This window comes from Chelonoidis abingdonii, chromosome 6 (genome assembly GCF_003597395.2).
Source record: "Chelonoidis abingdonii isolate Lonesome George chromosome 6, CheloAbing_2.0, whole genome shotgun sequence".
NCBI lineage: Eukaryota > Metazoa > Chordata > Testudines > Testudinidae > Chelonoidis > Chelonoidis abingdonii.
Genome location: NC_133774.1, coordinates 138,078,137 through 138,092,713, shown reverse-complemented (window position 1 = coordinate 138,092,713; position 14,577 = coordinate 138,078,137). Strand labels below are relative to the sequence as shown.

The 14,577-nt window shown below is 40.7% G+C and overlaps 2 protein-coding genes across 8 annotated transcripts in view; one reads left to right on the top strand and one right to left on the bottom strand.

Moving 5' to 3' along the window:
• Nucleotides 1-14,577, bottom strand: part of TSTD2 (thiosulfate sulfurtransferase like domain containing 2) — a 575,835-nt gene that overhangs the window by 359,878 nt on the left and 201,380 nt on the right. The gene's annotated exons all lie outside the window — the stretch shown is intronic.
• TDRD7 (tudor domain containing 7) overlaps nucleotides 1-14,577 on the top strand; it is a 139,737-nt gene that overhangs the window by 105,909 nt on the left and 19,251 nt on the right. For 4 of the 7 annotated variants that reach the window (XM_032772598.2, XM_075067445.1, XM_032772594.2 and 1 more), the window contains exons 12-16: nucleotides 2,346-2,429; nucleotides 2,879-3,013; nucleotides 3,720-3,830; nucleotides 9,151-9,650; nucleotides 11,465-11,625. In XM_032772598.2, coding sequence (XP_032628489.1) covers nucleotides 2,346-2,429; nucleotides 2,879-3,013; nucleotides 3,720-3,830; nucleotides 9,151-9,650; nucleotides 11,465-11,625 — 991 coding nt within the window. The remainder of the gene's footprint in view (nucleotides 1-2,345; nucleotides 2,430-2,878; nucleotides 3,014-3,719; nucleotides 3,831-9,150; nucleotides 9,651-11,464; nucleotides 11,626-14,577) is intronic. The other 3 variants (XM_075067446.1, XM_032772599.2, XM_075067447.1) reach the window with 2 other exon arrangements.

Genomic DNA, 14,577 nt, shown 5'->3' with positions numbered 1-14,577 from the left:
CCGAATTGCCACTGACAAGCAGCGTCATTCGGAGGCATTGCTGCCAAAATGTCACCATTTTCTGCGGCATTTCAGCAGCGATGCCTCTGGATGACGCTGCTTGTTGGTATTTCGGCAGCAACGCCTATTGACGCCGCTTGTCAGCAGCATTTCAGCAGATGCTCGTCCACCGCCACGGTCCTCTGTGGCTCGTCAGACGAAAAAGGTTGGGGACCACTGTGTAGCCACTAGAGGTGACGCATTCTCCCTTCCCAGATCCTCCCTCTAGGTCTGTAAAACCCTACGGTGGAGTCAAACATTATTTAATAGACCGCTTCCTTAATAAGGAAAGCTGGAATAGCACTCAGCAGTGTCCTAAGTGATACAGGGATAGGGATACAGCCCTTGCAGCAGACATGTCTTGGTCCTGTATGGATCAGCCATTAAGTCCACAGGGCTATCTTTACCTCCTGTATTTATAACCTTTCCCCTTTGGAATCTGGCTATATTCTCAAATGTTTGCCCTAAATGAAAACATGTCATACAGCTTCTTAAAGTTACTGAGCATGTGTAGCAACTGCCACACCTTGTTTCTGGATGATTCTGTCCCTTTCTTAGTGAGTCCCTCTGCTCTGCTCTAGTCTTTGCAGATGTGCAGGCAGAGTATTCAAACAGAAATCTGCGATTCCTTTCTTTATGCCAAACAGTCAAATACACTATAAAGTGTGTGGATTACATCTGTTCCAAATATGTAATGGACTGAGATGGAAATGAGGAGAGCTTTCATTGTCATCTTTCAATATCCTTTTGGCTCCAGGATATTGAAGATACTTGACATTCTAATACAAAGGTTGATGAATGTTTCAGTTTTAGTCTCCTTGCTGAAGCTTTTGCAAGCCATCTCTTGTAGTAGTCTCTGCTCTTGGTCTATCATTTTTATGCTTCTCTGGATAAGAACTGTTTACAACCAATCCAATAGGTTTTTTGCTCATAGAAGCAATCAAGATGCTCTCCCCAAACCCCCAAAGAGATTCCCTTATGCCTCTCATTCTTGCCTGACTTTTCTTATCAGCAAGGCTTTTGTAGAGGTGAGGTGCAAGCCCACTGTGGCACTTGCAAGACCCACATTTTACTCTGATGTGACAAGCAGTGCAGTTAAGGACGAGACCGGTTTTTAAATTTTCTCCAGCTCTGTCTATTGTCAGGGACTCTAACCCAGACAGCAAAGTTCGTTGTCTGACCGCAAGAGAGACAGGCAACACCAGCAAGGTCCGATCAAAAGCTCTTTATTGACAAGTGCACGCATCAATAGAGAGCAGCTCGTCTCCCGAGAGAACCAGCCCGCTCTTTACGTCTTAGTATAAGCCTATATAGACAGTTCCGTTGCGTCATAAATTATTCACTTGAGCAACCCACCCCCTTTATTTCACAACTAGAAACTAGACACCTTTAGAATACTTGCATGCCTAAAGTTAGAAATGTAGGGGAGTTAAAAACAAACAAAGAACAAAACCAGGGAGTGTAAACCAGGAGGCTGGGAAGCTAGAGTTCTTATCAATTCTTCAAAGGGGCTGCTTCTAACACAGCACATCTGGTACTGTGCCAGGAATGCAGCTTCTCTCTTATCTTACTTTTTCCCAGCGCTTCGTGAGACATGCTGCTTCTTAGTTCTTTTCCACTCAGGGATTACCCACAAACCTTTGTTAGCCTGACTTTGGTCAGGTTGGCATACCTGGTTTTGTCTGCTATATCTTTATTCAGGCCTAATACTATCAAGGTTTAGGGCAGCTTTGGTGCTCATTCTCTCCCTGGAAATAAAACCTTGAATATTTTTTTTTTAAATCCCTTAGGTTAAATCCAAAGTGATACAGAAACTTAAGTATCAGAGGGGTAGCCATATTAGTTTTGTATCCACAAAATCAACAAGGAGTCCGGTGGCAACTTAAAGACTAGCCGATTTCTTTGGCATAAGCTTTCATGGGTTACAACCCACTTCTTCAGATGCATGGAGTGAAAATTACAGATACAGGCATAAATATATATTGGCACATAAAGAGAAGGGAGTTACCTTACACGTGAAGAACCAGTGTTTGAAGGCTAATTCAGTCAGGGTGGATGTGGTCCGCTCCCAATAATTGATGAGGGGTCAATACCAAGAGAGGGAAAATTGCTTTTGTAGTGAGCTAACCACTCCCAGTCCCTATTCAAACCCAAATTGATGGTATTAAGTTTGTAAATGAATTGTAGCTCAGGAGTTTCTCTTTGAAGTCTGTTTCAGGGACATTCGATAACAGATTTAAGAGTAGCCATTCTTCAACCAAAAAAAGTCAAAAACTGACTTATTTACCCTTGTTTCTTTATCGCAGCAGACACCTGAATATTTAATCTCATTACCTTTCTGTGGCAAAATCTGCTTGTTCCATTGTAAAGGAAAATGGGCACGTGTGGAGGTAAGAAACAGGTTGTTGGATTTGTTTGGTTTTTTTGGTTTATTTGTTTTTAAACCACTAAACTATCTTTCATGTGTCAACTGAAAATTGCTGCTATTCTTGCAGGTCTGGGGGTTGTCTAAAATCTGGATCATTGAATTCTTTGACACTGATTGTGGCATGTGTATCATTTTACACTGGCTACTTACTCAAATAGTAAACATACATAAGTAATCTTTTACTTTAGGTGATGGAATGTGGAACAGATCCCTGCAGGCCTAACCTACTGTTTTTGTGTTGTCATTTAACATATTTCATTTCACCAAGCATGGCATCATGAAATGGAAAATAAAATGCACTGACAACGTATTTTCTTCCATTTCCTTAAAATATTAAATTGCTTTTTAAAGGTACTATGTTGATCTCTTGCTAGTATCGAGTTTTCCTTACAACTGGCATTCTCATTTCAGATAACAAGCGTTCACAGTAGTCGTGCACTAGATGTGCAGTTCATGGATACTGGAACAGTTGCATCCGTAAAAGTATCAGAGCTTCGAGATATTCCATCACAGTTCCTGAGAGAAATAATCGCAATACCCCCCCAGGTACAAACATCATTTTTAAGGAAAGCTGATCGCCTCTATACCTCTCTTGGCAACGTCTTAGTCTTGATAATTTTAGCTATGTTTTCTGCAATGATTTGTGGTTTTAAAACATTTTAAGATTGCCTGTCCTGCACTATGGACTACAGGAGTGTGAATTGCTAACTGCCTCCTGTGGACATTGCTAGTGCAAACTAAAAGGAACCAAAGTTCATGTTAACATAATCCTCTTTCAAACAGGACTACATTAACATGAATGTATGTACCTTTTAATTTGTGCCAGCAGCATGCAAACAGAAGTTAACACAAAACACCTGGGTGCCTTTTGCAGCTCTTCTCTCACACACACCTTGTGGACCACACTTCAGCACAGTGTACGTGGACCGTTAGAATTAATATTACGTTGTGCGTGCTAACGTTTTATAGTGTACAGTTTTAAATTAATACAGATTATGTTCTTGTGTGCTAATATAGAAGGCTGTGGTAGTAGCCTTATTGTATGGGTAAAAGGACTCCATTCTGCAGACCACCACATTCTTAGTGGTTGAAGTAACTTACAGCATAATAGACTCCTTCTTCTTTCACTCTTTTAATACCATAAATCTTTTAATCCATCTGAGTTAAAGCTGATTTCTGTGCAGTCAAACTTCAGTAGTACATCATCATCATGTAATTCATTTGTGCTATTAACATACTCCATGTCTTTTAGGCTATGAAGTGCTGTTTAGCAGATCTTCCCCGTAACATTGGCATGTGGACTCCAGATGCTGTATTGTGGCTGAGAGATACAGTATTAAATTGTCCTGATTGCAGCATTAAGGTAAATGTGAATATCTCAAACACTTGAAATTCAATAAACTGTGGAATACCATATTGAAATGTGAATGAAGAGTTGTAATAATATGTTGTCATAAAGTTACAGGAACTTGGTACCTTCACCCTCCATCAGACATCCAGGTTTTGATACAAAAAATAAATTTTTTTCGGGCTTAAAAATGTTTACCTAAATTATTTTTGTTTGAAAAGCTATTATACTAGATGATGATTTGCAGCTTTGTAGTCTCCTGTAACATTTGTATTCTGTATGAATTCATCATTTTTGACACGTTTGATACAAAGTATATTTGCTTGCATTTCCCAGCAAATATGTTTTTATGCAATACTTGGAATCTGCATCTAAAGAAGACAAAGAATTTTCCTCCTTCCAAATTCTCCTGCGCTAGGTCGGTATAATTCCTTTTTACCAGCAAATGAGGGCAAGAAAAAAGCAAAACACTTGTCATGCAATTTCCTGGTGGGTCAACGAGAAACAAGAAATCAACAGGTCTTAAAAAGCAAAACTTTTAATAAAAAAAGAAAGAATAGAATAACAGTTCTCTGTAACCTAGATGGTAAGATACAGGGTTTTCAACTTATAGAAAATGAATAAACAATAGAAAAGGGATAAACACTCTTATCCAAACAATACAATTTAAAGTACTTACAGCCAAATACACAAAGACTCCACCAGCCAGATACAAAGATGCAAATACAGCAAAACAATTTAAAAGACTATACTTTTGCTACCTTGTACTTACAACTGGGAAACAGAAAATTAGAAGGACTGGAAATAGATCCTCTTATAGCTGAGAGAGCACAGAACAGACAAAGACCAAGAAACACGCCCAAATTCCCTCCCTTAAGCTTTGAAAAATCCGGTTTCCTGATTGGTCCTCTTGTCAGGTGTTTGGTTCCCTTTGTTAACCCTTTACAGGTAAAAGAAACATTAACCCTTAGCTATCTGTTTATGACACGCCTCCTCATAAAAAAGGAAGTGGGTGGATGACTCTGCTCAGTTATTTTCATGTCTCCAGCAGGTGGAGGTAACTCTTCCAGCTGGCTGGGAGAGGAATTTTTTAGTTTTCTGTTCTTTGCTTTTATTTCTACATGACAAGTCACTATCCACAAGCCAGGCTGTGACTCTGTGCACCAGCTTGTTGCTCAGTAACGTCCGATGCGGACGTTGCTACAGCGCAGTGAAAGTTCCACTAAGCCACATTCTGGGATTTTCACTTTGCTGTACCAGTGTCCACACCAGATGTTACTGCACAGCAAACTGGTGTGCTATAGATTCGCACCCTGGCTTGCACTGTAGTAACTAGCCAAGTAGATAATCCCTAACACAATGTAGTTTAATTTAATACAGTCCATTTGCAGACTCAACTCACTTTTTTTTAAAAAAAAATATGCTGAGTAGAAGTCAACCATTTGCAGTGTGACCTACTTACCTAATTGTCTGGGAGCACCCTTCAAAGGGAAGCAAGTCTTCAGAGAGTCTGATATAATTAGTACATTACAGGGGGTTGTCTGAAAAATCTTGCCCCTAATTTCATTAGAGTATGATCATGAGTGCACCTTTTGAGAGGCGCACTTTATAGCTTTTCTTTTTATTGTTTGCTTTAGTGCTGAATACTGCACCTTTAAAATACTGCTGGTCTAGTCTGGCATATGTAGATATTGTAAAATGATGTCATGAAATGTGTGGCTGTGTGTGTTCCCTCTGTCTGCTGTCCCAGCTCTGTGCAGACAGCCAGCACAGCAGACCTCGCTCAAACTGCCCAATAACCACAAGATCCATTAAGGTCTGAAGGCACCTGGCCAGGTTTGTCTTCAAAGCATGGTAATAGCATCTGGCAGACTCTGTGAGGATACTAAGACATGCATGCCCGTAACAATGGACACAGCTCAGTGAATAGCGTGACTTTCTGTTCCTCCCTAGGCTGGCCAAAGACACTCCCTCTGAGACTTCATTTTATACACCAATACAAACAAGTTGTGTTACCCCTCTGACCACAGTTAGTTACTGCCCCCTGACTTGGGTTGTTACCATCCATTACTTTGTACATGTTGATTCAGTCAAAACATCTCTATCCATTATACTGTCATCCCGACCTTATCTTTAAGAGGGGGTCAGTGTGTTCTCATTATCTTTTTGGGATGTGTTTGTACCATACTTGGTATCAGGGTGTTCTGGTACCATCCTTCTGGAATGCATTTGTGTGAGTGTCCTGCGCCTAGCCTTTCTTAGGAATGTGTGTGTTTGTTCTTGCCAGGCTCTGTCTGACTCCTGCTTACAGCCTGTCTCTTGCTGATGTTGCTTTATATTAGCAAATCTTTGACCGCTACTTTAGTTTAAGCATCAGATCTCAAACCAGGCTTCTGATGCAAGGGCTTATGTCTCAGGCTCTTTTTCTACTACAGATGTTATTTGTTAAGCTTTTCCAAACCTAGACCACCAAGTCAAATATTTATTTACCTACACTCTCACACTATTATAGTTTGGAGTTAGTATTAACTTTTTTCTTAAGTGTAATTTTCTTAGAATTTTTACTGCTCAGTGGAGAATTTGAACAGGACCAGCAAGCCTTTCTCATTCTCCACTTGCAATAAAAGTGACCCATAATATTTGTGTATTACTCATTCTGCAGAGGGACACATTCTCATTTAAGGGCCACTGGCCAGAGTAGGACCTCCTACCACACACCTGCTTCTCCAGATGTGGTCTCAGCGATATCAAGAGGTTTTCACAAAGATGAGGGGAAGCAATGGCGTTCATATAGTGACTAAGGTTGGAATGCTCAAAGGAGGTTAGATACTTAACTCCCACAGAAATCAGTGGGATTTGTGTACCTAACCCCCTTATACTCTTTAAAAATCTCAGTCTAAGCTGTTAGTATTTCTGTGCCCTGAACACATTTGCATTCAGCATCACTCACTGGCAAAATATGCTCAGCCTTAGGACTGTGCGTTTTATCTTTGTTTTCTTTCTGTATCCTCCTTTCCGTGTCTCCCCACCACCCCACTCTTTTCTTCTGTCTGCATTTTCCTCCCTGCAGGAAATCTCAATTCCTAGTCTCTTCCCCATTTCATCTCCTAGGATGATCTGACAATGAAATATTTAATGCTGATGCCTGAAGCATTAACATTAACATCCCAATGAGAGTAATCGGGGCAGGGCTGTTCACATTTGTCAGTCCATGAGTATGTGGTTTTCCATTGTTCTGTCTCCTGATTTACACCAGCATATGACAGAGAAGAATCAAAATCTATTGCTTCAGTCTCTGCAGATTCATGAAGGTAACATTACTTTGGATTACTCAGCGTGAAATTGTTATCATGAAGGCTAGAATCTACTTGGCCTTGTAAATGAAATCTTAGGATCTAGAGATTCCAGATATGCTATGAGGGCTGAAGAAGTGCATCAAGTAGGCCAGAAGATAAATACTGAATCCATAATAGATTGCTATTTTCTTGTCTCCTATTTGCTAGTATCAGGTGTTAATGTTCTCTTTTCTGGCCTGGAATATGTGGTCTCTGAAAAATCGGATTAACATGTAAGAAATGTTATCTACACTGCCAGGTTCACACTCCATAGCTTTTGTACCCATAATACTATTGTTACTAGTGTAACATAGCAAAAATCATTAGACCAGTGCTTCGGAAATGGGTGCCCAAAGGTATTCTTCTAAGTTGGGGGAGCTGCTGTCTTCTCGGAGCATTTGAAAATTAGGCAGTTTTATTTAGGGGCCAAAGTATGAACTTGGAAGTTTAACTGTAGACATTCATTTTGGAAAATCTAGGCCTATATTTAATAGGCTTCCACTGTCTAACCATGGGGAAATTCCCCTCAGTTCTCCTGACTTCTGTCCAAGCCCTTCCTGAGACCTCCTAAGATGCTCACTTCCTGTGGACCTTATCTTTTATTCCACCTGTCTTTAAAAAGCTGGAAAGATGCATAGTTTCACAGTCTAAATCTGTTGATGATAATTTGGTTTTCTGCACTGACTAAATCTGAGTTAATGGTAAAATTAACTTTTAATAATTCAGTTGTACAGCATTCTTGAGACTAGTGATCATAAAAATTTACTAATTTCTCTGAAGCTCTTGAAGTGAAGCTGCACCATGGGTTGGTGTATGTATAGTGTTTTAACATAGGTATGTTTGTGTTATGGTCAATAATATTTAACACACCAAACAGTGTATGTTAAGCATACACAAAATCCTAACTAACACACAACCTAAAAAGTAAGGAATTGAAAAGTTCAAACAACAGTGTGAGCCTTCTACTCTGCTACACAGATGTACAACCACCGTATGTCAGGGAATATCATAGCTTTAATTCTTCCCTAAGGGAGATGGCAGCATTCCAGCACCACCACAAGCAGACAGGATTTCTCTCCTTATTTCCTTTGTCGAAGATCTCAATAGAAATGCCTGAAGAGTAGCAAAAGTGGTTCCCTATGTGCAGGCAACAGCCCATTTGGCTGTAGGGAAAATTACTGGCAACGTAAGTGGGGGCACATGACAAAATACAGTACTGTGCCTCCCCATAACTGTTCAGAAGGGTTCCCACTTACCTTGTCCGAAGATGATTGCAGCCAACCCATACCATGTTCTCTGTTTAGCTCTTGCATGTAAGGATTCACTTATTTTTTTAATTAACATGTTGAGCTAGCACCAAATACAAACTTCTAACTTTCTGCAGTCTGGCTTTTAGGCAGGGGGTCTGAAAAACTGAGACTCAAAATGTGACCTTTAAGATCAATTTTTAATTGTTCAGAACTCAAACTAACAGATTTACTTGAAAATGCTAAACTCTGAAATTGTAGTGTAAATTTGGGGCAGACACACATTTTCCATACAAAACTCAGAGGGTGAACTCTTGCAGTAAGTGCAAAATGGAGTCCAACCTAGGGTGAACAGAAGTCCTGATTTTATAGACACAGTCCTGATTTTTAGGTCTTTTTCTTATATAGGCTTCTATTACCCCCTCCATCCCCGTCCTGATTTTTCACATTTGCTGTCTGGTCACCCTAGCCCAACCTCAACGATGCTGTTGCTACTACTGTTCCATATTGAGCAGTTTGCTTTACTTGCCATTTTCAGCCATCGTGAATACCTTTGTCAACATATTTTGTTAGCTTTACCTTAGCAATAAACTATTTGTGCCAAGTCTTTGAAAATATTTTTATTTCAAAATAGATTACTTTAACATAACCATTCCAGTTTTTCCTCCTGTAAAAGGCTTTAATCTTGGGTCATACAAAATTAAAGATGTAGATGCATTTAATAATAGTTTACTTTATTTCTTCCCTTTAAAGGTTGCTAAACTGGATGACTCAAAGGGAATTGCATATATTTACTTGTTTACTCCAAAGAACTTCCCAGACCCTGATCGGAGTATCAATCGGCAGATCACTAGTGCAGACTTGTGGAAGCATCAGAAAGATGTCTTCTTGAGTGTTGCACCCTGTGATGCTAGCCTTATAAAAGGGAAAAGTGATACTATCCTTGCTCCAGAATTAATTGGCCTAGGCCTCAAGAAAAGCCTCATGGGGTCTATCAAGCCTGCTCCAGAACCCGGCAGTGTGGTGCCTACTCTTGACATGCCACCTCCTCTACCCTTACCAAAACCTGGTGAGCACATGGATGTCTACATTTCAGTGGCCTGCCACCCTGGTCACTTTGTCGTCCAGCCTTGGCAAGAGATCCACAACCTAGAAGTCCTCATGGAAGAAATGATTCTGTACTACAGCATGGCAGAGGAGAGACCCATTGCTGTTAAGAAGAACAATCTGTATGCTGCTAAAGTGGAAAATAAGTAAGTAGATGCTTTCGTAAAAGATGTGTACTATCTTGAGGCAGGCTGTTGTCTGCGGTGATTCTTGCAGGGTCCAAATGCCCACCACTAGCACTAGAGATATGCACAGAGAAATCTTAATTGGTGCTCAATGTTCTCAAAGTTAGATTAATACAAATTATGCATTTCTAGGTAATTGGCCTCATTTCAGTTGACAAGGGAAAGTGTCCACATTTCAGATTGTCAGTAATCTGTGAGACCAAGGGGGGCGAACGAGGTTTAGACTCTACTTGCCTCGTGGTCACAGTTAGAACACAATGATTGAAACCCTGCTTCTCTTCCTGCTGTACCTGATGTGACATTCTCAGTTTAGCCACAGGTCAGTCTGTCAAGCACTTTTTTGCCAGCAGTAAATTTACATGCAAATTATTTGCCCCTTGGTTGCTAGTTATTTATCACTGTGAGTATAAGATTTTTTCATCACAACTGTTTCCATCAAATGGCTATTTTAATTTAGCTATACCATAGAAAACTCTCTGTTTAAAGTAGTGTTGCACACAATTACAATCTGAGCATTTGAAAGGCAGGTAAGAGTTAGTGGAAGAACAATTCATACAGATTCTACTATTGTTCCAAAATACGTGCTGGAGAGTCTTCAAAAGCCATCTTGTACATGTGTCTAGAGCTCTCGTGATGGGTTCATTTTTCATTCATCAGTCAAATCTTTCTGCCTTGTTGTTTAATCCAGGTCATTCCCCTTCCACTGGCTCCCCCTTTTCAACCTCAGACTTGTTTTTCCCTTTTAGGGTGCTTGGTGACTTGCCTGTATCCTAGCTATTAGGCACTGTAAAGCTTTTTACTTAAGTCCCATTGACGTTCCTTGAAACTTAACCAGTCACTTTTTGAAAAAATGTGACTTAAACATTTAAGTTCTTCTAAAAATTTTACCCACCATTTCCTGTATGACACAAAGCAGTCAGTGCCCATCCATGCTGCTCAAACAGTTTAACTGTTGTTGTACTTGAGGGTTCTTCCACGCTATCTCCTTTGCATTCCTGTGCTGCCCCAGGGAGAAGGCAGGGCAGTGACCCTGGGAGTGCTGATTGGCTAGCTGTGGGGGGTTTTTTGCTCTGCCACTCAGTAGGGGTCACCAAAAACATTCTCCACCCTGGCCAGCAAAACAGCCTGACACTCCTGCCCATGGAGCTCCTTGTAAATGTCTGCAAAGCCTCTGCTTCATCATTCAAATCACTCCTTAAAATTCACCTCTGCCGTGATACCACTATAACATTTTGATACTGGCTAGGTAATGTGTGTACTTGTTTCCTAGAACCGATCAACAGTTTTCAGATTTTCCTGCCTGGAAAAATGTTTTTTTCTACTACATTTTTCAATAGAAAATTGTAAAACTATTCTTCAGTTTTTGGATTTGGCTCTTTTCTATTCCTCCTCTATATTTTTTTCTTTTAAATTCCAAACCAAAAAAGAAAGGGATAGATGGCGTTCATTTCTTTCCTCCCCAAATATCGCTTTACCATGTTTTTCTGTTCTCTTTCCTCTTTTTCTTGGGAGGGAGGGAGGAAGGGAGCTCCAGAAATTATAAAAATTCCTTATTTCATGTTTGCCATTTTGCTTGTAGCTGTTAGTCCCAGAATATTAGAGAGGCAGGGTGGGTGAGGTAATATCTTTTACTGGATCAACTTCTGTTGGTGAAAGAGACAAGACTTTTTGAACTGCACAGAGCTATTTTGTGTTTGCATTCAGTTTGTGTGACTCATACACTCCAATCCACCCTTTGTTTTCTTTTTTCACTCTTTTTTTTAAATACCATTTAGGTGGCACAGGGTGTTAATAAAAGGAATTCTGACAAATGGGTTGGTATCAGTATATGAGTTGGACTATGGTAAACATGAGCTTGTCAGCATCAGAAAAGTACAGCCTCTGGTGGACATGTTTAGAAAACTACCATTTCAAGCTATAACAGCTCAGCTTGCAGGTAGGTCACAAGTATTTGTAATTTTGTTGGATAAAATTTTCTAAACAACAGAAGGGCATAAGGGGGGGAGAATATTGGCGTGTAAAGCTATGAGGGTAGTGGCATAATATACACTTACATTTTATAGTAAGCATTTTGCAAATTTATAAAATAGTGAATAGAATAGAATTGTTTTCATTGTTTTTATTCCATCCTTCATCTTTGTACAAGAGAGGTTAGTAATTCAATTTTATTACCACAGTTTAAAAACAAACAAAAAAAACGCTAATGGGAGAGAATTTATATTAACCACATATTACAAAACTGAAAGGCACCTTAATTTAACTTTCTCAGCAGCCACATTCCAAGCAATATGAAATGTGAGGCAGATGAAATATTAGTCCTGTAAGTGACTTCTAGAAGGGGGAGTGGGGGAAGGGAAATAAAATTTACGTTTTCAGGTCGTTTGATGTAGTGAGAAGGCCATGTTTATATACTGCAAAGTTTGTGCTCTCCTTTTGTCCATTATACTCTCATAAACATCTTTTTAAAATCTGAGCAGGGAAGAAGGGCAGACTCTGAATTTGTGGAGAGCCAACAGTGGTTTTTTGTGCTCTGCCTAATTGTAGTTGAGTTTTAATTTTCTCTTTTTTTCTCTGTGGTTGCTGATCTCTGGCATCTAGAGTATTCAGTAATATTGCTGTTTTCTCAGTTTAGAAGTACAGAACTTCTTCAGGGAAGCACAACTATTGCATGGGTGGAAATAAACAACATTTGCTTCCCTAGAAGTGGAATGTGTTGCTTTTTCCTTTCCACCTCTTTCTTTCCATTTTCAGCTCATTCTATAACCCTCACCACTTTCTCACTATTTGCTTCATTACAGTTGCTTCTTTCTCCTCCACTGTATTTGAAAAGTAGTGGCCCAGACTTTCAGCTGTGCCTAGTATATATTGGGTGCAGTTTGTGGGTGCCCAATCATAGACCTGGTTCTCCACTGGTCTGTTCTCTCACATAGCTTAGGGTGGCCTTGAGACTGCTCTAAACCAGGCCCGCACAACATGCGGCCCGGGGGTCACATGTGGTCCGCAGGGGCTCACTGTGTGGCCTGCGGGGGATGACTAGACGGGCTCACTGTGAGTCCCATGGGGGGTGAGTAGGCGAGTGGGCGGGCAGTGGCGGGAGGGGGTCTGAGGAGGCGAGCTGCGAGTTGTGGCTGACCTGTTCTACTGATCTGGTCTGGCTCCCATCCCTTCTCCAAGGATTGCAGCTGTGTGGAGGTGCTGTCTTCCATGCCTTCCTCAATCACACCTCATTCATTCAACAGGACAATTGATTACAAAGTTGGGGGAAGATCTTATTCTATTTCTAGCAAAAAGACACTTTTCTTTTACCTTAATTATACTACCTTAGGGGCCTGCTCTAAACTATTACTAAGGTTCAATACCACTGTTTTGGTGGGAAAGCTCTGGGGAAGGAGAGTTGGTTTTCACTAGGCGGACGGTGCTTGGTGGCGTGTTTCAGGGGGGCTGAGTGGCACTGGGGGGTGTTGTGTTTTGGGGGAGGGCTTGGCAGGGCTGGGGGGCGTCGGCGGGGCCAGGGGCAGATTCAGCCCTCAGCTGTTTTCTTTGGAGTAATATGGCCCTTGCCCCTTTACGAGTTGTGCAGGTCTGCTCTAAACTTTACTCCAGCTGGCTGTGCTACCAAGGGACTGAGGTGCCCATATTGTTGTTGTCGGAATGCAACTGCACTCTGGCCATCCCTCTGTTTTGGGATTATATATGATCCAGTTGAACATGTCCCTGCGGTATCCAAGAATTTTTCTGGCATTGAGGAATTTACTAGGTAGGTAGTACGCCTGCTCTGTGCGGCCAAAGCAGGAGCTGACTATCTAGGTCAGTATTTCCTTTCCTCTCATTCTTCAACAGTTGCTCTTTTCTGTTGTACTCTCTCATGCAATACTGTCTCTTTACTCTTTGTTCTGTTCTGTCTCTCTTGCATCCCACATTACCCTCTTGTTTCCATGCACCATAACTCTCCTCTGTTCCTGTCTTCTACTGTTTTCTACCCCAAACCTTTCATGTATCTTCTGCTAGTGGAACAGGGCATTCGCTACAAGAGTGGGAGATGGGTTCCCTTTCCTTTGTCCTCTATATTGCTCCTCCTGTCCCTCAGAGAGAGGTGATTATGGCTGTTAATATGGGCAGTGCAACACGCTTCTTCTTACTGGCTCTTTTTGATCAATTACATAAGACCGACCATACCAGGTCAGACCAAAGGTACATCTAGCCCAGTATCTGTCTACCGACAGCGGCCAATGTCAGGTGCCCCAAAGGAAGTGAACCTAACAGGCAATGATCAAGTGATCTCTCTCCTGCTATCTATTTCCATCCTCTGACGAACAGAGGCTAGGGACACCATTGTTTACCCATCCTGGCTAATAGCCATTTATGGACTTCACCACCATGAATTTATCCACTTCTCTTTTAAACACGGTTATAGTCCTAGCCTTCACAACTTTTTATTTGTTTTAAACTTGCTGCCCATTAATTTCATTTGGTAGCCCCTAGTTCTTGTATTATAGGAACAAGTAAATAACGTTTCCTTATTTACTTTCTCTACATCATTCATAATTTTATATGGGGAAATTGAGAAATTATGTGACAAGACAGAGCTAGGAATAGAATTTAGAAATTTTAGTTTGCTAGACCTGTGTGCACACTACTAGCCCATACCTCTCTTGTGGTTATGCTGATGTGTAGGTAGATCATCAGATTTGTTATGTGAAATAATATCTGTGCAGCACTGGAGAGGCTATCTCAGATTTGCCAAGCAACCAAACAGAACCTTCAAATTATTTCATTCTTAAGTATTAAATACATAACTTCACTGACTGTCACAAAGTCAGCAACGGCTATAGAAGTTTTTTTTAAAAAGTACAAGAAACAATGGGTCAGACCCACAGCTAGTGCAAAA